Source organism: Thamnophis elegans, chromosome 8 (genome assembly GCF_009769535.1).
Source record: "Thamnophis elegans isolate rThaEle1 chromosome 8, rThaEle1.pri, whole genome shotgun sequence".
In the NCBI taxonomy this organism is placed as follows: domain Eukaryota; kingdom Metazoa; phylum Chordata; class Lepidosauria; order Squamata; family Colubridae; genus Thamnophis; species Thamnophis elegans.
The window spans coordinates 50352312-50376693 of record NC_045548.1 but is presented as its reverse complement, the minus strand read 5'-3'; the positions used below and the strand labels follow the sequence as shown (position 1 = coordinate 50376693).

The window sequence follows — 24382 nt, the reverse complement described above, 5'->3', positions numbered from 1 at the left end:
AACAAACACATGGGGAGGGGGCAATACAAAAACGAACAAGACAAAAACAGAATAAAGACAGATTAAAAAACTACCCAACAATCGCAGCAATTCAAGTGGGGCTGGGAACTCATCAGCCCCAGGCCTGCCGGAACAGCCAGGTCTTAACGGCTTTGCGGAAAGCCTGAAGGGTGGTGAGGGTCCGAATCTCCACGGGGAGATTGTTCCAGAGGGCCGGAGCAGCCACAGAAAAGGCCCTCCCCCGGGGGGGTCGACAGTCGACATTGGCTAGCTGATGGAATCGGGAGGAGGCCTAATCTGTGGGATCTGATTGGTCGAAGGGAGGTAATTGGCAGGAGGTGGTCTCTCAAGATGGAACATGGTAGCCACCTCTTGTTATTCTGTTTCCCCTTTTCCCCAATTTTAACTGTTTATAGGATGAAAAACATTATTTCTTTACTGTACTAGGACACTTGTAATTTCTTACCAGCTCATTACTACCATCCTCATCAAAATCTTCCTCTATCCCATCTGTCATTTCTTCTCCATCCCCATCCAGCCCTCCTTCAATAGGCTCTTCTGTAGAGTTGTCCGCATTCTCTGATATGCATTCTTCTTGGATCAACTCTACACAGTCTTCTATTTGTTTCTTTTGGACTTCTGCAATATACAAATTACCATATAATTCCACTTGCATGGCATTATCACATTTATGTCAGAATATCATAATAATTAATAGCATATTTATCAATCAAACCACAAAGTTAATTAACTTTTAGACATTAATTTAATAGAAGGGAGTAGACTATATGTTAGTATAGAGGTCCCTTCTCTATCATCTGGAGACAATGAAAGTTGAGATAATGTGGATAAACAGTTTATTTTAATATGAACAGTGATAACAGAGAACCAGAGATGAGTTTTGGAGAAAAAAAATGTATAATATTCTGATTAAATCTAGTCCAGGGGAAAACAATTCTGTTAACTGCCATGAGTAAATGTTTGGGAAGAAAATAAAAGAGTGCAAAAAAAAAAAAAAAAAAGATATTGAGCAATTTATTGTCCTAAGAATAAGAATGGTGACTACAGAGTAACTTCTTAGAAAAGGTCTATTTTAAATATGCTCTATAAGCATGGGCTTAAGAGGGATGCGATGGCTCAGTGGCTAAGACGCTGAGCTTGTCAATCAGAAAGGTCACCAGTTCGGCAGTTTGAATCCCTAGGGTCGCGTAACGGAGTGAATCATTACTTGTCCCAGCTTCTGTCAGTCTAGCAATTTGAAAACAGAAAAAATGCAAGTAGAAAAATAGGGATCATTTTTGGTAGAAAGGTAACAGCGTTCCGTGTTCCTTTGGCATTTAGTCGTGCCGGCCACATGACCACAGAGACGTCTTCAGACAGCGCTGGCTCTTCAGCTTTGAAACGAAGATGCGCACTGCCCCCTAGAATCAGGAATGACTAGCACAACACCTGTTGCCATTGCTAATAGTGGCATTGATTTTTTAAGAGATACTGTTACAGATTTCATTAAAGGATGCATAAAGGTATCTTATTTAGTTCTAATTGTGAACTGTTTCACTTTTAGATATTGCTTTCATTCCTTTTCTATTTCCATTTTATTTTATTTTATACTGTTGAATTATTTAGCCAATTTGTTCCCATCTTTTAATTCCACTGGACAACAGAACATTTTTTGCACTGTCTTGCAAACAGTCCCATAGAGATTAATCCAAATATGTACAAGACATTGTATGGTGTTTTTTTTTTTTTTTTTGGTAAAGAGGGAATCACATTAACATTACATCTAGCTAGATATGAACTCCAGTGAATCAAGATTTAATCTCAAATAAGCAGAAGAAACAGCCAAATGTTTTGAAGAAACTCTACTAATCGACTGGTCTCTCATGAAATCAATTGACTCAATCTCAAACTCATGAATCAGTTTAAATATTGTCTCTTCTATTCAGAAAAACACTTAAAAAAGCAGTTTCCTATGATGCAGATTATAAATACATCCAATCTGGTCGGTTGCCAGGACCAGAGGTTTAGTCTTCCAAGCTGGAGTCTTTAGACTTGTGCTGGAGCCCAACCTTAGGGAACTTCTTTCTCACCAAAACATTCTCATTCTGGAACATTCTGGTGAGAGAGAAGTCCCCTAAGAAGGGCTCCAACACGAGTCTGAAGACTCTGGCTTGGAAGACTAAACTTCTGGTCCTGGCAACCAACCCAGATTGGATGTACTGTATATATAATCTGCGTCACAGTAAAACTGTGATTTTATTGTTGCTTCTTTCTCACCAGAGAGAGTTTCAAAATAAATTGCCTTTTGAATTTAATTTTAACTGGTGGATCGTGATAGAATGTTCAAGGTTTTCTTCAATTTTTAGGTTTACACCTAACTCTAAAATTGAAGAAAACTTAAATGCCTTAATTTAAACTCAAAGTTTTAAAACTTAAGACACTTTAATTTAAACACCTCAAAATATTCACTGGTACCTATCTCCAACCTCAAATGACAATATAATTGATTTTACAGTAGATTGATTCATGTTTTAATGAGTTACTAAGAGTTATAGGCAATTTTCTTCTACCTGATTGAGCTTTCTGCTGCTTTTCAATCTTCTCCAGTCTCCCTAGCAAAGAATCAATTTTTGTTTTGATCTGCGTTAATTCCTTCTTGATTGTCTGCAATTCATCTGATTTCACTGAAAGTGAAAAAAGAATAGAACAGCAATAATAAAATGATATATTATTATTATTATTTTTAGGAGGAACACATCTTCTGTTAACTAAATAATATACTGCTAATAAAACAAACATTTTGGGAGGGTGGATAGTCACCTACACATGTAATTACCCTTGGTTATTTTTAAAACCAAAGAAGTTAGTTCACAATGTATGCATGAACTCACATTTTGATCCTGATGAAGAAGCTCCACTTGATGTAGACCTTGATGTTCCTTTCATGGAAAAGACTCCTTTTCCTCTGCGAGTTGCTGTGACTGTTACTCGTGGGCGTTTCAATGGAATCACAGCACGAGGTGGGGCAGGAACCCGGCTGTGGTAATCAAATAACCTTAAGAGAAATAGAAACAGAGGCTTCGGAATGTTGAATTGTAATTTTATGTTAGATACATTTTCCATACTAAATTCTGCTCTTTCTCATTAGAAAACTGACCTCCAATATCTCAAAAGGTTTAATTAGAGTTAAATTATATTTCAAGAATTCATCAATAAGCATATTTATATTTCATTACAGTCAGTATGTTGCATTTTCTCTAAATAATTTTATTTCAGCCAACTAATTATGAAAATATAAAAAGCAATTCCACTTTCCCTTGCAGATGTGTTTGGTTTACAATTTGCCGTACTCTCAGACATCATGACCTTCCATAATATCTACACATATAAAGAACACAAAACTAAGCTGATCTTATCTTAACAAATAAACAGAAGTACTTCTAACTCACAAAGAGAATGATTAAGAACTTCAAGTATTTTGGAGAACGATAAAAGTCTTTATCTAAATGTCTTTCCTTGATAGAGGAAATGTCTTTCCTTGGTACAGTTTCATTAACTTCTAATCAAATTTTAACTGTTTATAGGATGAAAAACATTATTTCCACTGATATCATACTACCAATTTCAAATCATATTGGTTTTAAACATATGGTTGTCATTAGATAAACCTGCATAATTCTGTGCATACATTCCTGGAACAAGTTAGAATTGTTTATGGGTAAATATGCTCCCAAATGATCTACATATATATGATAAATCAACGGGAAATGCCAATACAGAAATACTGTATTTCTGATTTGTAGTTTATGTGTTTGAAAATTTTACCTAAGCCTGGCTTGTCTTTTTCCATAATGGTGTTAATATGCTGTACTAATATTTATATGCACACAGACTTCCCAGCACAACTACCAGCGAAGTTCTGTAGCTTGAAGAGCTAAAGAGCTCAAAGCTCTTTTCATGGCTAGGAGAGCTTGGCTGAGTGAAAACCTTGTCCAAAAGATAAAACAACAACAGCTGACAGCTTATTAAATTGAGAAAAAATGTTTTACATATAAGTAACTAACTATAACTATTTAATTTATTTAAGGATATTTAAACTTAACTGTAATTAAGACTATTAAAAATGTACATCAACATATATATTGAAACAAGTTTATCCTTTCATCTAAAGCAAGGGTGTCCAAACTCGGAAACTTTAAGACATGTGGACTTCAACTCCCAGAATTCCCCAGCCAACTATTGAAGTCCACAAGCCTTAAAGTTCCCAAGTTTGGACACCCCTGATCTAAAGGATCTATCTAAAATGTCTTTCCCATAGACCCAGTTCAAATCTCTCACAACTCCTGGTGATTTCCTGAGAAAATTAATGCTCTCTTCCCAATCTCTTATAATAAATAAAAAATGCAGTTCATACATGCAAAGGCAGGAACAAAAGTACACATACCGATTGTAGAAATCATCTCTGTAATAATCATAATCAAAGACATAACCCCTGCAAGAAGAGCAAAGAAAAGTCCCATGAAGAGATGAGGCAAATTATATTAGTTAATAATAATTTGCAAGGTATGAATCACAATAAGAATTTATATCTCAGTTTGGTCTTATGGTTAAGGCACCAGGCTAGAACCAGGAGTCTATGAGTTCCAATCCCATCTCAGGCATGAAAGCTTTGTGGGTGACTTGGGGCCAGTCACTCGCTTTAAACTCACCGACCTCACAGGTGGGGAAAATACAAGAAGGAAAGGAATATTATATATGTTTGCCACCTTGACACAATTATTAAAAAAATAATAAAGGCAGGAGGAAAAAAGAACTACTGTATTTTTTGGAGAATAAGACTCACCCTTTTCCCTCAAAAAAGAGGCTGAAAATCTGGGTGTGTCTTATACACTGAATACAGGATTCACTCCGCCCATTTTGCAAATAGGCAAAGCCTTTAGGAGGCTTCCAGAGTGTTCCTGGGGGCTGGGGAGGGCAAAAATGAGCAAAAAACAGGCTGGTTTTTGCCCCCCAGCCCCCAAGAGCACTCTATAAGCCTCCTAAAGGCTGTGTATGCCCTTTTTTGGGGCAAAAAACAGGCCTGTTTTCACGAAAAATGGGCAGTTTTTGGGAGGTCTGCAGAGTGCAAAAACTTTTTAAAAAAAATTTGCCTCTTCAAAATCTTGGTGTGTCTTATACACCAGTGCATCTTCTACTCCGAAAAATATGGTAATTTTTAAAGCAAAAATAAAAGTAATAACCTAAACTTTGTTTATATGTAGTTCTAAAACCTGTTGGCATAATCTTAATTGTATGAAATGGTATATCATAGGACAACAATTTTTGAACCAAAAATTGGTTCATATGGTCTAATATATAGAATATGTCCAAAATCTGAGAACCATGACTCCTAAGAAAATGACATTTTGGAAAGATGTGGTTATGGTCACGTGAGCTTCATTTTTAATATTTTATGACTGAGTCCCAGCCCTCTTTTTTCTTTACCCTCTGCTAGACAGAATCCAATAATAAATTCAAATAGAGTTGTAAAAATTAAATTTAAGTTAAGGTGCATGGCTATTGTAAGCTTAAGTTGAATCAACCCCCCTCCCCTCCACGAAAATAACTTTTGTGACTCATACAGAAATATTTGCCTCGATTATCTCCCTCACCTACCACATTTAAAAAGATGTTCTTGAAAGTCTGCCAAATATCAGGAAAAGGTTTCAGAAATTAACCCGAGCTACAGTGGGGAGCAGAGATCAGGTCACTTTCCTTAATATGAATATCTAGGCATCAAATAATTCTTTACTTTTATACCAAATAAAAATATTTATTATGTGATCTTGATATATATATATGACAAATGGTAAACATATGAATGACAAAAACAAGTTAATAGTATAAACTTCCAAAATGAAACATTTTCTTTTATTTTGAAAAATTCTGTTGAATCACTCACATCCCCTCTTCTCTCTTTCTATGGTAATGAAAATAGAAAATAAGAAAAATAAAGGAGTAAATGAAAACGTAAAGTTGAAAACTGAAGATAGTAATTTTTCTGAATCATAATAGATAGTGACTGTCCCATTGGCATAATATGATGCATTATTTGCCTAATTCACATCCATATGCAATTTACAGTCTATGTTATTATATATAATACGAGAAACATGGAACCTTCTTATTTCTTATGGAGAGATTACTGTATTGAATTCCATTAATTTAAAAATGTTGAGTTCCTCAGACTATCGCTATGTGGAATTGTCCTGTTTATTTGTAGACAGACTTCACAGAAGGAACATCTACAGCAAATGTTGCCAAAATGATGTATAGCTGGTGACATCAGCATACAAATGCCATAATTGTATGCTTACAACTGGCATCAGATACAAGTATGTAAGTCACAGCGATTGTATTATGATATAGATTTTGTCTTTTGTCTCCCAAGCCCTACAGATGTTTAATTTCAAACAAATGGGTTGAAATTGTTTAATTTCAAACAAATGGGTTGAAATTGTTTAATTTCAAACAAATGGGTTACTGACTTTTATGACTTGGTTGGATTAAATTTTTTTTTTCTGATTTGCCCAACTATTGCTATTTTTTATAATATGGAATAATATTTTTTTAAAGACATTTGTGAAAAGACGAGTGGAAGCTTCCTTATACACAAAAAAAAAGTTACTTAGAATAAGTTTGCTTTAATGCACATACAGTAAGTTCACAAATATAATGACAATATTTTCTATTTTCTATAGTACCAGAAAATGGTATTTATCCCACATCATCCACAGCAGTCATCTCTTTTTAGCTAATTTTCCTGTCCTAAACTCTGGCAACCTTAAAATCATAAAATGAGAAATAGTGTAAGCACAGGCGAACAAGGATGGGAAAAAAGTTCTAATACACCAGCAACTGGCTAACATGAGTCTTTTCTCCTATTATTACTATAAAGCAAGGTAATATAATAATATAAATTAAAGTCTCCTTTAGGTTGGGCTCAGCTCCTGGTGACAGAAACACATCCATGCACCAAGGTGCTTTGTCACTGCCTTCTTCTAGGATGTTTTCTGTCTTCCTAGTCTAACCTATACTCTTGGATTTCCATCCAAATGTTAACTAGTCCTGACATGTTGACCAGTGCATGGCCCAAACTTCTTTTGTTGCACTAGGATGACAGGTTTCTCTCCATTATCAATAAATACACAAAACTGCCTTTAGCTCTATAATTTAGCAGATCCTATTTATATTTTACTGAACTCTTTTGAATTATTTTTCTTAGCTGTAAAAAACAGATAGTGGAGTTGGGAGATATAAGCAAGTTAGAGATTTTGCTGGTGTAGCAACTTCCTGTTACTTAGGTAGCTCCTTTCCTGAGCTTTTCAACTTTGAACTGGGCCAAGTGGTAACTCCCATCTCAGTATGTTGGTGGATTTCTAACCTCATAACTTTAGGTTGGGGAGAAGACAGTTGGCATGGAGCTGCAATGGAGGAAAGGAGAAATGCAACAAATGAATTCCAATACTGTGCTATCAGTCTTCCTTTTATATAGTACAACTTTTATTTTCTGTCTTTCCCTGTATCATTTCCAGTCCCTTCTCAATCTGGATAGTCCCCAATTTCCTAATCTGCATGTAAAAGGACTATAAAGAGATGAACAAATCATCCTAATGAAAAATGTTATCTTAGGGACAACAATTAATTGGATACAGTTCTATATAAGTCTGTGTGTGTGTGTGTGTGTGTGTGTGTGTGTGTGTGTATTGGAATTTGTTAAAAGTCACACGAATCTTGATTGTTTTTTCTGCCAATGATAAACAGCAACAGCACTTAATCTGCAACAAGCAAATAGTAGTTGTAATGAATTGACACATTATAAAGTGAGACATAATGATTCTTTCTATACATAATTAAAGTCTCATTTGTTTTGCACTATTTAGTTATTGTACATAATTAAACATTCACATAAAGGATTCCATGAGGATCAGAAAATTATTAATTCATCTACAATCGTGCAATATACTGCTCACTGTATTATTTTGCTCAATTACCCCAGACTGAATTTTGCAGAATTGTACATTTCTATTTCAAGCAGGGAAAATATAATATTCTCATACTGTGGCATAAAAAACTGTTTTAGGAAAATTCTGCATTCAGAGAAAATGGACTGCCATCAAATGAAACCCATCAAGATTATAACTAGAATGTTTGAATCTGAAGCCACAGTAAAGCCTAAGGATGTCTAAAGCATGAGCCGTTACAATTGAGAGAAAAAGAAAATAGAAATGTGCAACAGTGACTACAATAATTTATGAAGCTGTTTATCCCCGGTATACAAACTATGTGCTTGGCATCCCATTTTTTTTCTGTTGTACTTTAGGTTCGGAAGTTGTGGGGGCTTTATTACTTGAGACTTTCAAGAAGAGATTGGACTGCCATGTGTCAGAAATGGTGTAGGATCTCCTGCTTGAGCAGGGGTGGGGTTGGACTAGATGACCTATAAGGTCCCTTCCAACTCTGTTAATCTGTATCCTGAGGATGCGGCTTCGCTTGTTTGCATGCCGCAGCCTGATAGTAGTCCAGACAGGGGACTCATGTTCTAGACCAAACAAGTAAATCAGTTTCTTCTTCTAAAGCATAAAGATTTCAGACAAAGGTTTTCCATCATCTTGACCTCTGGGTCTTTGAGGTTTTCCTGTCTTCATTTTTTATAGGCCTAAAATGTGCTATTGTGGGAACATCCATGGGATTTTCAGCATGTCCTAGGCTTCTTGAGGCGAAGTATACAATTTGGCAGCTTGTTTGTCACTCTTTGCTTCTCTTAATTGGTCTTAAGGATTTGGTTTCTGGGAAATATAGGCATGATGGGAGGTTACTAGATATCAGAAAGGCTTTGCCACCAGTATGGAAACCCTGAGGTCTTCGAGGCTTAAGATCTTAGAATTTCATGTTACAGGAAAGCAAGATTTTTTTCCCCTGAAAACAATTTGCGTTTTGCTATTGCTTTTGCTCCTTGGTAAAATTTAATCACTTGGGAGATGTAGTTCCTAGAATTCCCAATTTTCCTTAATTGTAAAATTAAGTCTCAGCTCAGATGGATGGGTGCTATCTAATGACATAAAAGGTAAATGAACATATTCATAAGAAAAGTATATGAAGGGTGCTTAAGAGTAGCAGCTGTTTGTCAAGAAATATGCCAATGATACTAAGCTGGCATAGTATAATTATTATTTCATATTGATGGCATTATTATTACTATAACCTCACATTATATTACTGTTTCTCCAAATGGTATATATTGGACAGTTCTTCCAATACAATTAATTATACCTCCTGCTGACATAATAAAAAAAAAATCATACTATGTCTACACTCAGGTGGGGAAGCTGACGTGATATTTCACAATAAATTCGCTGTAACTCCTAAACAACAGAATCTAAGCTCTGTCTGAAAATCTGAAATTTAGTGCATCTCTTATAGCAGTACTAGATGAGTCTTTTAAGGAAGACAGAGGCATGATTCTCTTCTGAAAACTTGTTATATTCTTTCTTGTTCAAGCGTTCCAACGTTGTATGCTCTAGGTGTGTTGGATTTCAAATGCCATAAATCTTAGTTAGCTAGCATGGCCTTTGGGAGCTGAAATCCATTACAATCTGCATAGCACTTGATTACAAAATGCTACTCTAAAATGAATTCTTAGTGGCATAGGATTAAATAAAGCTGAAGCCCCTTCAAAATGAAACACTGATTTTCAAATACACAAAAGTGGACTCGCCTCATCCTGACTATGTACACTTTATAACCAAATCCTTAATAGAATATATATTTTTTTACCCACAAGAAGGTAAAGATGTCAACTTGGAGAAGGCTGATTTACCTAATCAAAATTAACTGGTATCACATTGCAGATTCTTCTAGAAGCATTTTATTCCAAAAGTTAAAGTGTCCATTTGATGACAATTATCTTGTTAAGGTACGGAAAGAGTAAAATTGGAAGTGGTGGAAAATGTTTTAAACTTGTATGTTAGCTCACTTCAATTTAACATCTTTCCAATGCATCTGTTAGTATATTTTTATCTGTCTGACTGTTGTTTGTTCATTCTTAACATAGTTATTTTGAGGTCTACATCAGAAGCAGTTAAAATACATGTGTAAAAGAAAACCCTAAAAACCACCCACTCTATTGGTAATTACAGACTTCCTATATACCATTAACAGATTTGACAATCTGCTTTTTACAAAACTAAATTGGAGGATTATTTTTAGTGAGTTTTGGTCAGCTTTTTCACTGAAAAGTGGCCTTTGAAATGTTCAGAGGATCATCTGCAAGAAAAGAGTTGCTATATGCCTTAGGACTTCTGTCCAAAGAACAATGAGAATGCAGGTTCACAAAGATCCATACTCCATATCCATAGATTATTTATATAAAACCACTACAGGTAGGCCTCAATTTAAGATCATTTGTTTAGTGACTGTTCAAAGTTACAAGTGTACTGAAAAACTGACTTACGATTGGCTCTCGCACTTACAACTGTTGCAGTGCCTCCTCACACGTGATTTGGATGATTTTAAATTTTTTTAGATTTTATTTAGCATTTATAGGCCGCCCTTTTCCCTGAGGGGACTCAGGGCGGCTTACAATAGTAAGGGAAGGGGAGTGAAAGACAAAATACAAAAAAAAAAAAAAAAGTGAAATAACTAAAAAGTACTAAAACACAACATTCACTCAGCATTCGGGAGGGGCAGAAGAGTTTATCCCCAGGCCTGACGGGCTAGCCAGATCTTGAGGGCTGTACGGAAGGCCTGGACTGTGGTCAGGGTACGAATCTCCACGGGGAGATTGTTCCATAGCGTCGGAGCAGCAACTGAGAAGGCTCTCCTCCGGGTGGTCGCCAGTCGGCACTGACTGGCAGATGGAATACGGAGGAGGCCCGCTCTATGTGATCTGATGGGACGCAGGGAGATTATTGGCAGGAGGCGGTCTCTCAGATAGTCAGATCCACTACCATGGAGTGCTTTATGGGTGGTAAGTAAGACCTTGAATTGCACCCGGAGATCTACAGGCAGCCAGCGCAGCTCACGGAGGATAGGTGTTATGTGGGCGAACCGAGGTGCGCCCACAATCACTCGCGCGGCCGCGTTCTGTACTAGCTGAAGTCTCCGGGTGCTCTTCAAGGGCAGCCCCATGTAGAGCACATTGCAGTATTCCAGCTTAGAGATCACAAGGGCTCGAGTGACTGTCGTGAGAGCCTCCCGATTCAGGTAGGGCCGCAACTGGCGCACCAGGCGAACCTGGGCAAATGCCCCCCTGGTCACAGCCGATAGATGGTGATCAAAACTCAGCTGTGGATCCAGGAGGACTCCCAAGTTGCGGACCCTATCTGAGGGGTATAAGTTTTGTCCCCCCAGCCTGATTGATGGTACGGTGGTCAAATTATTGGGAGGAAAACACAACAGCCACTTGGTCTTGTCTGGGTTGAGCACCAGTTTGTTTGCTCTCATCCAGTCTTTAACAGCTTCCAGACCCTGGTTCATCACGTCCACCGCTTCATTGAGTTGGCACGGGGCGGACAGATACAATTGTGTATCGTCCGCATATTGGTGATACTTTATCCCGTGCCTCCGGATGATCTCGCCCAGCGGTTTCATGTATATGTTAAATAGGAGGGGGGACAAGACCGACCCCTGTGGCACCCCATATGTTAGGGGCCTCGGGGACGATCTCTGCCCACCCACCAACACCGACTGCGACCTGTCCGAGAGGTAGGAGGAGAACCACTGCAAGACAGTGCCGCCCACTCCCACCTCCCGCAGTCGTCGCAGAAGGATACCATGGTCGATGGTATCGAAAGCTGCTGAGAGGTCAAGGAGAACCAGGATGGACGCAAAGCCTCCATCCCTAGCTCTCCAGAGATCATCGGTCAATGCGACCAAAGCGGTTTCTGTGCTGTAACCTGGTCTGAAGCCGGACTGGAAGGGGTCAAGATAGTTTGCTTCCTCCAAGGTACGCTGAAGCTGGAGGGCCACCACTTTCTCAACAACCTTCCCCACATAGGGAAGGTTGGAGACTGGACGGTAGTTATTAAGAACAGCTGGATCCAAAGACGGTTTCTTCAGAAGGGGTCTCACCACCGCTGCCTTAAGCTCGGTGGGGAAGTGCCCCTCCCGAAGAGATGCCACAACAACCGCTTGGATCCAGCCTCGTGTCACCTCACTGCTGTTGGCAACCAGCCAGGAGGGACACGGGTCCAGTACACAAGTGGAGGTACTCACAGCTCGCATAGCCTTGTCCACATCCCCAGAGGCAACTTCCTGAAACTCAACCCAGAGATGGTTTGCCAAGTCTTTCCCCTGTGTCTCAGCTGGCTCTGCAAGAGTGGAGTCCAGGTCCGCTCGAAACCGGGCAACTTTGTCCGCCAAGAACTGAACATACTCCTCAGCCTTACCCTGTAAGGGGTCCCCCGTCTCCCTCCTATTTAGGAGGGAGCGGGTTATCCTAAACAGGGCGGCTGGGCGGGACTCGGCGGACGCTACCAAGGAGGCAATGTGTGTTCTTTTTGCCGATCTTAAAGCGCGAGTATACTCCTTGGTGCATGCTGTTACAAGTGCCCGGTTCAATTCGGACCTGTCTGATCTCCACAGGTGCTCTAGGCGTCTCCTCCGGCGCTTTATCTCCCGGAGCTCCTCGGTAAACCAAGGAGGCCTCCGGGGGCCGCTGACCCGGAGGGGCCGTAGTGGCGCAATCCGGTTTAGAGACCCCGAAGCTGCCGAGTGCCAGGCAGCGACAAAGGTCTCCACCGAACTGTGGGCGAGAGTATCTGGAATAACCCCAAGCTCCGTCTGGAACCTAACAGGGTCCATCAGTCGCTTGGGGCGGAACCACCTGGTCGGTTCCTCCTCCCTACGGTGGGGGTTTGGCCTCCGGAAGTCTAGCCTCAGTAGGCAGTGGTCTGACCACGACAGGGGTATGATCTCATTACCCCTCAGACCAAGATCATAACTCCACTGCTCCGAGAGGAATACGAGGTCGAGCGTGTGACCCGCTGAGTGGGTTGGGCCTCAAATTACCTGGGTCAAGCCCATGGCTGTCATGGAAGCCATGAACTCCTGCGCTCCGTCAGAGCGTTCACCGAGCGAAGGCAAGTTGAAGTCCCCCAGAACTATAAGTCTAGGGAACTCAACTGCTAGCTCGGCTACTGACTCGAGGAGCGAGGGGAGGGCTGCTGCAACGCAGTTGGGAGGCAGGTATGTAAGCAGCAGACCCACTTGACCCTTGAGGTCCAGCTTCACCAGCAGGGACTCACACCCGACAAGCTCCGGAGCAGGGATCCTACGAGGTACTAAAGACTCCCGGACTACAATAGCCACACCGCCACCCCTTCCCTGGGCTCTCGGCTGGTGTAGCACCTGAAATCCGGCTGGGCACATCTCAACGAGGGGGACTCCTCCCTCCGTGCCCAGCCATGTTTCAGTAATACATGCCAGGTCTGCGCCCTCATCGGTTATCAAGTCCCGGATGAGGGGGGCCTTATGAACCACAGACCTGGCATTTAGCGACAGCAGCCTGAGACCAGGGTCCTGATCACTCGCGCCATCTGACCTTGGAGTGGGACTCCTAGGGCCGGAAGGAGGGATCTCTGTAATATAGCGAACCCTCCTTCCCCAATGATGGCCTGCCCTAAAGTCCCCGCCATATCTGCCTCTCCCTGTTATGACCGCAATGCTCCGACCCTCTCCCGTGGATATGGCCCCCCCAACCACCCCAATGGCCCCCATATAACCCGCCAGGTCCTCCGAATCATTCATACTCAAACTCTCACACAAGCAGTCCTCACTAATAGAATTAAAACACAAATACAGCTAAATAAAAATAAAAGTGAGATCATTCATACAACCAGACAATCCCATGCACTCAACATACCAATTAAAATTAGAAAATGATAGGGTTGCGCAGGTTCAAGATAGTATTAAGTTCGTAGTAGTCCAACGTAATAATCCACCCTCTCCTGATGCTTGACAACCAGCATTTATTTATGATGGATGCAGTATCTTGGATCATATGATTGCCTTTTGTGACCTTCCCAGCCAGCTTCTCATAAACAAAGTTAATGGGAGTGGCCAGATTCACTTAACAACCATAGCAAAGGTAGCAAACTCTGGTGCAGTCACATGATGACTCACTTAACAACTGCTTAGAGATGGAAGTTCCAGTCCCAATTATCATAAGTAGAGGAAATCATCTATCTTCAGTCTACAACACAGTCCCGTCAACAATTCCAAGAAGACTCCACACCCATTTGCCCTATTCAGGTGACCCTGATGACATAGATAAAATTTAATGACTCTCCAAAAGAATGCAAATGCCCAGCTGTGTGCACAGAATATGCATTCTTCCATTCACCACCATCCAGTCAGAACTAAAGAAGCTTCTTGGATGAGAAATGAAACATCTTCAAAGAAAAACCAGAATGTCCAGTTGCCTCTTTAAAAAGCACTTTTGGAACAAGCATGACTAAGGATCTCCATAGACCTCTGGTATTTATGTTATTTAGGTTGTGATAACAATATTGATAAATATTTAGGATCTCTGTTGATTCTTTGATAAGACTATTCTTTAGACAAGAAAGCAATTGGAAATGATATTGTACTGATTATATATACAGGTAATCCTTGACATACGACTCCAATTGGGACTAGAATTTTTTTTATCATAAATCATGGTAATTACAAGTCAAAGCACTTAACTGGACCCAATTTTATGACTGTTGTTATGGTGGTGATTAAGTGAATCGGCACTTAAATGGCAACAATTGCAATTTTCTGTCACATAACCATAGAATGCTGCAACGAGTCGTAAATGCAAGCTAATTGCCAAGCATCCATAATGCGGATGTGTGACTGTGGAGAGGGCTTTACAATGGCTGTGTGTTTTATGGGTTATTAAACATATGGTCATAAGTCAAGGACTGAAGACTTCTGAAAAATATATTCTGTCCCAAATACTCTAAATTTTTCTATTAATTACTGAAAATCTCCAAAAGTAAATAAAATACTACTACTATTCCCTTTGAATAGCTGAAAGCTACTAAAAGATATAATTATGCAGTTATTTTTTTCTAAAATTAAACCAATGTTCTTACTCACCCAACAGAAAGGAAAGGTTCTTTTGATTCAAGTCTGTTAAATAAAATAACAAAAATAGTTAAATTTGTTGAAAAAATTATGCATGGCATAAGGTTTACACTGCATGCTGTAGCTACACAAGATAAAGACCTTATATTATGCAGAATTCAAGGTCTCACAAGAGCCCAGTATCCCAACAATCCATCTTAACATTCTGGAGTGTGTGAGTGCCTTTCCTGATTTCAGAACCATGATTTTGAAAACAGCAGCTTATGTCTGGTTCCCTTACAAGAGATAAACCATTACCATTACTAGATCTGTCATTTCCCAGATCAGTTTATTGAATCAGCAGATAGTTCTTCTCAAATACATTCAGCTAGCCCTGGCTTATCCATGGTGCCATCTCAGCTGCAATTTGTGAAGTTCTTCGTTCGTTCGTTCCTCCCTCCCTCCCCCCTTCCCTGAAGGATACCGCTTTCTTCCACAGAATGAATTTGAGCCCTATCTTCTTGCTAGCAGAGGTGCAAATAACCTTTTCTGTTGACTTGTTTCCTATGACCAAGAAAATGCAGGATCCTGTCATTAATTTTGAAGGACACAGTCTTATATTATAATTTATCTCTGGGTTATTGTGAGGGTCAAAGAGGTTAGAGAGATCTTGAACTTTTGGGGAGAAAAATAGCTTTTCTAGCAGATAATGAAACCCACACTTTTAGAGTTATGTAATGAATATAAATTATAAGATTTCACTAGGTTGCTAATAAATGCAACTAGATATGTGTTTCTCTGAGGAAAAAAGAGGATATGTTTTATGTGCGATGGCCTGTGGATGAAAAACTATAATTAAAAAAACAGTTTGAAATCCATTCTTACAAACTGAGATTCAATTTGCTCAAAATACGGCTGCCCTCAGTTTGACCCTCTTTGAGTGTAAATGGTTTCAAGAGATTTGTGGCAATACAGTAAATTATTTAAAAAAAATCTTAGGCAAGAGAGGAACACAATTATCAATTGGCCTTTCATTTAAATTGATCTTTAAATTAGTAACTTGGGGCTATGAAGTTAAAATAAAAATGTTGAAGTCAGATTGGTATATGAAAGACTACCACTAAGGATGGATGATATTTGTGCATGTAGCATTCATGGTAATTCAGAAACTCGACTTTCTAAGAATTCATCATGAATTACATAATTTTCATGCAATTGTTACCCATGAATGTAGACCAGTGTTTCTCAACTTCAGCAACTTTTAGCTTTGTGGACTTCAACTCCCAGAATTCCCCAATAAGCATTAAAATTAGATTGAGAAACTGCACTAAACCATTAATAGATAGAGCCTGCTTCAAATTTCTTTTGCTGTTTCTTTTGGAACCTGATCTATAATTGCTTCTGGCCTCAAAACACATTTGCATCTCCTTTTCTGGAGGAGAGAAACATATTTATTTGCTCTTTTAGCTTGGCTCTATTCAGATCTGACCTATGACTTTTTCAATTAACCATCTTCAGACATGATCTTGGAGGGCTCTAGCAGCATCTCAGGATGAAGCACAGCAGAATTGGTCAGAAACTGGGTGAACTGGAATTTAACCATCAGTCTCTTTCCATGTTTTGTTGTCCTCTCCTTTATCTATGTAACGGATCATCTTTATCAAGAAATTATCTGCTATACTTTCAGTTTGGAACAATAACAACTGATTTAATAGACATTTCAGTAATAATTATAACCATAAGCATAATTATACTGACCAGCATTCCTATAGTTATTTAGGGTACATGAAAAGACTATATTGAAAAAAAAATATCAAGAGAATTATACAAACACCTTATTTTATTTTTTTCCTCCACTGGATGAATTAGTTTGCCTAAATTATCACTGCCAAATCCAATCTGTAAATCAGATGGAAATGGATCCAGATGTTCAATGTGTCTGGGGTGACTTGGTGAGCAACTGCTCAAGCACCTTCATGATTATTTTTTTGCAAAAGATGAGTGGGGCTACTTAGAATACTAAATCATGTGAGAGTTAATGAAATGATCGGATAGGATGTTTATTGTGTTATAAGCTAACAGATGCATTCCTGAAAGTTTAATAGAATGGAATAGCTGCCAGGAAAACTCTTTTGAAATATCCATGACCACAAAGGCCCATTGGTCAGCAGAGGTCTTTTTTGTATATTGTTCTAAACTGTGGAACTTTTTTAAATGTAAAATTGCATTGAAATAAATTGTTTCTGAGATTCAGTAACCCTCGGAGCTTTAAGCAATATTATCTGTACTAAAAGCAGTTGTCTAGAAATACAATAATTCACATGAGCTCTCAAATATTCTTTCTTCTAAAATGAAAAGCGCAAGACAGGTCTAGAAGGTGAAAAAAGGAGCTACTGACAGTTGGTCACTATTTCTTGCCTAGTTATGTCTGAGGCACTCCTACTCATGAGTAGGGTAAAATAGATAATAGTTTCCTCTCAGGAAGTTCAAACTTATGTAGAATAAGATGTAGAGCATCTCATAAAATGTGGAACATCTCATAAAATGTTTGGAGTGTTGAGTAATTAACTGAAATTGCATTGCCTCAAATATCTATGTGTGGCTGTAACTCTGATAAATCTATCACACATAGAGATTTCACTCAGGTGACAAGAAGTTGAAGTTTTAGATGAGATTCATGGTGTGCAGTGGTTAGAATGCAGTATTGCCCATTGCCAGGACTTAGAACCTGACTTAGAACCTCAAGATTTTACTCAGCCTTACATTCTTCTGAGGTCAGTAAAACGAGGACCCAGATTTTGGGAAAAATTTGCCAACTTTATAAATTGCTTAGAGAGGGCTGTAAAGCATTATGAAAGTCTAAATGCTATTGCTATTATTAAAGTTTGGCTGGTTTCAAGCAGTAAAGATATGTTTCACAAATTAAACTTTAGTTAGTTTACAGAATTGTCAATCTTATTTCTTAATACGGAGCTAAGGGAATGGTGCCAGGGGGTATCCCTGTATGTACTATTTAGGTGGAGAAGTCCTGATAAAGGCTGAAAGAAACATGGCAAGAGAGGTTTTGGATAGAAACCAAGCTGCAAATTAAAAAAAAAAAATGAATACTAAGTGTTGGCACCATTTGTTTCCAGCAAGAGTTCTCTGCCAAGGGGCAGCCGAACAATCAAATATTCAAGCAAGGGTTAATATTTTACCAAGAAAAATTCACCAAAACCTTCAAAAACACTTCACAGGTTCTTTAATTAAATGGGGAGCTTACCTGTAGAGAGCAGAAAGTGGTCGCTTAGTTCCCAGCTTAGGTCTGTATGGTTTTGGCTCCCCTGCCATGTTAATGTCTGAAAATAAGCATGTTGCACAATTGAATTAAAATGAAACATTGAAAGAGAGACAGGGAGATCATATGTAATAATGTATAACATTGCAGAGAGTATTATAGGAACAAGTTGGCTCTTTGGCTGCAGATTATTGCTTCAGTCTCTCACACTCTATATTCTGATTTATGCATAGACCAGATCTTAAGATTTAGTACTTCAGGCCTAAAAAAACAGAACATGTTTTGGGGTTTCCAGGAGAAAGTGGTGCTATAGATATTTCATCTGACTGTTAACATTGTTACCTTTCCCCAAACTACGCACAAAATTCACCCCTAGAATGTTGATAAAACATTCAGAGGATGTTTAGATAAGGTTCTCTATTTTTCACTTTATAAACAATGATATAAACTTTTTATGATAAAATTGTACCTGTCCATAATAATTGTGTGATTATCTTGCTTCTTTTTAATAGTTCTGTTCAGACAAATATTTTGGCAACGAGAAAATATTATCCTCAAATAGGGAGAAAGAGAAGGGAGAATATGCAGTGTCCACTTGCTTATAAAACATCACAGCATAATAAATCACCCGCAATCATTTTCTTACAAGCAGGAACTTTTAAAGAAGTTCCCAAAATTAACAAAAGGAAGACTATAATATATATTTCTCTGATATTATTCTAGCCGTAAATTTCTACAATATTTTTTTTTAAAGGGGAAAAATAAAACAAATAAAGAGATGGAGATGGTGCTTAATTTCTTTCCATGTCACTTTGAATAATGAGGTGGACAGCACAAAAACAAACAAACATATATTAGAAAATTCTTTTTGAGCTAATTTGTTGAGTTTCAGGTTGCATTCTCAGATTCCTTTAGAACTTGGGACAGTATATGATTTAACATGAGTCTAGTTAATAAGTTATAATATCTATATACAATAACATGTGAAGAGTTTAAATTAGTTGAGTGTATATTTACTAACTGAATTCACATCAGTTTTTTTTAATGTTTACAAATTGAATTTTATATTGAAGAACTCTAAGAAACATTTTTCATCCATGCAGAAGTACCAGATTAGTGGGTGTTTCTTCACTGGCTGGTGATATGAAGAAAGAAACAAAGGTATTGCTAGACGAACAAAACAATTATTTCCTTGGCTAGTATGAATGTCACATTCCTATGCAGCAGCAGCAACTTGGAAAAGATTTAAGTAGCAGATTTAAATCAGCATGGTTTAGATCAGGTAAGGTCAGGAATAGGTAGATAGCATCTTAATTCAATAATGGATAACATCTTTTCAATCTCATTTTCTGCAGTTTCTAGGCCTTAGAAGACTTCATTTATATCATCTGACAAACATATGAATCAGAGTCTTTATTCAGCTTTCTATATAGATTTATTCTTTGTGTATAAGAACTATAAAGTTTTGATTCTCATTGCAAGTCACTAGAAAACATTAGCGTATATTAAAAGATTGCTATATTTAAATTTATTCTTGCATTCACTGTTCTAAAAGAAACATTTCATTTGAATTTTCTCTTTCTGAACTTCTTCATTTTTCATTTATCTACCCCTAATTTATCTGGTGTTGATTCTTCACATTTCTATTGTTAATATATATAATTACTTTGTTATTGTTATCCCTGAAATAAGAGGCTTAGTCTTTTTCTGTTAGATCAGACCAATGTCCTAATTTGCACTACATATAATATTGCTTCATGTAATCGTCTACTGATTGACATCCTCAGTTGCAAATTTGTTTTGTTTGTCTTTGATATGCCCTGTTTATATAGTTTTTAATTTGACTGCAAACTGCCCAAAGTCATTTGTGAGTTGGCATACAAGTTGAATAAATTAATAATGTATGTTCCACATATATTCTGATATGTGGATTGAATAGTTGGACGTAAGAAAAAACTAGGTATCATTTCTAAATAGAGAACTAACATTTGACTTCTAAAAGACATTTTGCCTCATCAAAATATGCTTTTTAAAAATTATGTGGGGGATTTGTTTGACTAAAGCCAAACAGTAATGAAATTTTTGCAGGGTAAATTTTATTACCTATATAATATGATACACTGAATTTTTAACAGATTAGAAAAGATCAAACCTTCTCAGATATATCTGTGAAGGTTTTAAAGCTATGTCTTTAAAAAATAAAAAAATCTAATAATTCTCTTCATATTACAAGAAATGATAGCGGAATGTTTTTACCTGTGCAAGACATCTATATGGATGTCTTTCCATAATTACAATGGAAATTTCATCCAGTGACCTTTCGTTATAATTGGGCACTTCTGCAGATTTTTAATATGGCAGTTTTAAGGTCACTTATTCCCAGTATACAAACTTATGGCTCAATAATATGTTGGAAACATGCAATATTTATGAAATTGGAAGGAAAACTACTTTAGACATAGCATTAATCTCTATATTTTCCTCATATCATCATTACTCTTCAGTAAATATTTGATTATATTTTTATATTCTTAGGCATTAAGGATTTCTCAGAATTCACAGGTCTTCCGGAAAACATGAAAACTTCTATCTCCTCCCCCTGCCCCGGACTCACTTTTGATGGCTCAATATGAGGCAAACTGTTAATAGATTTCATGATATCTTTGATTTTATTCCTGAATTAGTTAAATAAAATTTAACAATTACCTCATAGTTTAGATATCTTCAGTCATGTTGATTTCTTGAAGGTCTCTCAACTTTTTTTTTTTTTTTTACAATGATGACTCCATTCAGTTCTGTGTCCTGTTATCCAGTTTTAACAATGCTATCTATACCTGAGTTTGGAATAACATAAGTATTGGCCTACCACTGTGGTGTTAAATTCTTTCTAAGAAGTGAGTCTTCTGCAGTTTACATCGTCAAGTATATGTTTCAGCATGATATGAAATAAAACAATATACTTAATCCTTTTATCCCTCAAAATATTTCAAATTGTCTGTTTTTAAATGCTTTGTTGTTGCAGAGATTTTTCTGGATTTTTATTCTCTCTATTTAAAAGAATACTATTGGACTATTTGGCCAAAAAATTATGTATTATTTCTCTGATTATAGATTTCCTTTCAAAGCCTATCAAAAAGAACATTAAAATATATTCCAGTAACAACAACAAAATCAAACAAATGATGCAGACATCAAGTAATTTCTCATTTAATTGGAGAATGGATATGACTTGGTGCAACACACATACAAAACATCAATCTTACATAAAGTTATGGCCTGGCATTGTGGACATTCTTTTTAACATATATGGACATTCTCACCATACTGAAACTAGCTTTAACTAAAACTAACTAACTTACCTGCCCTTGGGACCTTCTACTTTCAATTTTTACACTATGTAATTTGACTTGAATTAAAGATGTACTGTATTTCCCCCAAAAGAAGAGAGGGTCTTATTTTCTTTTGACCCCCGAAATAAGCACTTGGCCTTATTTTTGGAGAGGTCTTATTATTTTTGAGGTGCAGGAAGTAGTGAGCATGATCACGTCATGGCTGCTTCGTTGCAATATTTTCAGAGAGGGCTTATTCTGGGGGGAGGGCTTATTTTAGGGAAAATAGGGTACATATTTTTAAGCAAAGCAGATACTTAAAAAAAATATGGGATAATAAAAATATCAGATTATCTTCCATAGTATTTCTGATATCTATATAACAGAACTGCCTGAATTGTCGACTGGAATCTTAAGAGCTTAAATTGAAATGATGTTATTACAATTTGATCTAACAGATTCCAATTTGAAAATTTAAAAAATAGAAAAGTTTATCAATATATTCAGTTATAAACCTGTAGTAGCCAATAATCATTTTATGAATTGTAGTAAGCCATTAATTTATATATTGTATTTAATTCTTTTTACTGTCTCAACATACAGTAAATGGCTGGCAATACTGGAAGACCAGATGGCCTGAACTCTTTTTACCATTTATTGCAACATCCAAGAAAAGGTTTGAACAAAATACATCTAAATTATCCCAGTATTTCAAACTGTGATCCATATTTTCAATTGTAAATTTAGCTTCTGAGAATTCTCTACTGAAATATTAAAGAAAAGTCATTTCCCAAAACTCAACATATATACCAGACAGGACGATATCAAGTTCCACAAAACTATTTTGCTTTTATTAGACCTTAAATATGTACCATTTAAAGTCAGATGCAAAGTAGCAGCTCAAGGAAAGGAGGCACTGAGGCCCAGGAATTAATTGAGCATATCTTTAGTTCAAGAATATTATTTTCATCACCAGAATTACCCTTTTACATGGAAAGTTCATGCCTGCTCTCCCCCATTAGAGAAAGACACGATGGGTATAATATAGTTCCTTTAAGAAGTGACTAAAAAGCGACTAAGTCTTAGTGATCTACAGCAACTCATAGTAATACTCACAAAATTCTCTCCAAGTTCTGTTCATCCTTGCCAAACATCAGTGTCACCTCAACCTAGTTACTACATATTATCTGTGCTTAACTGGTAAAATAATATATTATGCAAGGAAATGGAAATGGAAAAGAATGAAGATTTTCTCTGAAATACATGTTGTAATTCTCATTACTCATTTCTTTATGGATAGTTCTCTTTTTGTAAATATAATCGAAGCAGTAAATCTAGTGGAGAGGCTGCCTTATGTTCTCCCAGATATATTCTGTGATAATGTTCTGCTTATATGGCAGGATGGGAGAGTCACAAAAAAGTGCTTATGTGTGAAGGAGGCAATCTTACCCAAGTCTTGTAATGATACATCTCTGCCCAAAGTAATTTACAATCCTGTCAGTCTAAGTCTTTAGGGCATTGTCTGAAGAATACAGCACTATTAATCCTAAAGTTACATTTATCTATAGTTAGGGTAGTCTTACTCTTATTCTAAATTGTCAAGAGTAGCACTTGACCATTGTCCTCCCTCCACAATCATGGCAGGATTTAAATCCAATTATTGTTTTCTGCAAATGCTAACGTTATCTTATATATCTCTGAAATATGTTATTGTTTCTATTATTTTAGAGTTACAATTTCCTTGCTTAATAAGTTTACATATTCAAAAGTTTATCATTTACGTGCTATTATGAATTACACAATCAATGTTTTGTCAGTTATACCATGTTATATAAACATATTTGTAACTTATTTTTAAACAATAAAAACGAAACTAGTAAATCAGTTGGGCACAAGACTGTCCTTGCCCATTTCTAAATACTGAATAAACCTGGGCCTTGAGAAGCTGCTGAGTTGCACCACTAATGAAGAAAGTACAGACGTTTGTGCACTTCTAATGTTTTCTGTGTGATCCCCACTCAACGTATGGTTATTATGTTTTATTATCCATTTATGACAGAGAACATATTCTGTATGTTGTAATTGGTCCCTTTTTCTCCATAACATCATTGCTCCCCTCTATCTACAGGAAGAAAATCTGAAGTAGGGAATCTGCCTAACGCAAATAAACTCTTGATTTAGAACTCTTTATATCTTCCCTGGAGAAAAATCCAGTTGATAGGTGCACATCCCATGGCTTGATAGTGTTCAAATGCATCCCAACAATTCTATAGTTTCTGTAACAAAACTTAGTTGGCACTAATCCTGTATTAAAAATAATCATGTACATTTTCTATTTCCATCAATTAGCAACCACAACTCTTCCTTTTTCAGGTGCCACTTACATGGGAAATGTTATTCAGATATAGGAAATTATTTAAAAGCATACTGCAAAGAACAGCTTTAGCGCTTAGTGATTTAGATTCAAAGCTTAGCCATTTTCAGCCACACAGGTGTCCGTTTATTAAAGGCAATTGTTTTGGAAAAGCCAATTATCTTAAGTGCTTTAAATTTTAGCTTTCACTATCTATTTGCATACAGCTGCAATAATTCATACTTAGTTGAAATTTAAGGATGTTTCTTCTCTGATTACTGCCAGGATAGCTTTCACCAGATTACATGAAATATTTATCAATGAACTAAA

At 37.2% G+C, this 24382-nt stretch overlaps 1 protein-coding gene across 1 annotated transcript in view; it reads right to left on the bottom strand.

The window, feature by feature from the left end:
- Positions 1-427: 427 nt before the first annotated feature.
- The window catches only part of RALYL (RALY RNA binding protein like), a 92285-nt gene continuing 68330 nt past the window's right edge, over positions 428-24382 (bottom strand). The window contains exons 2-7 of the mRNA XM_032222280.1: positions 18356-18431; positions 15127-15159; positions 4445-4492; positions 2892-3055; positions 2571-2684; positions 428-639 (exon numbers count right to left, since the gene is read on the bottom strand). Coding sequence (XP_032078171.1) covers positions 428-639; positions 2571-2684; positions 2892-3055; positions 4445-4492; positions 15127-15159; positions 18356-18431 — 647 coding nt within the window. The remainder of the gene's footprint in view (positions 640-2570; positions 2685-2891; positions 3056-4444; positions 4493-15126; positions 15160-18355; positions 18432-24382) is intronic.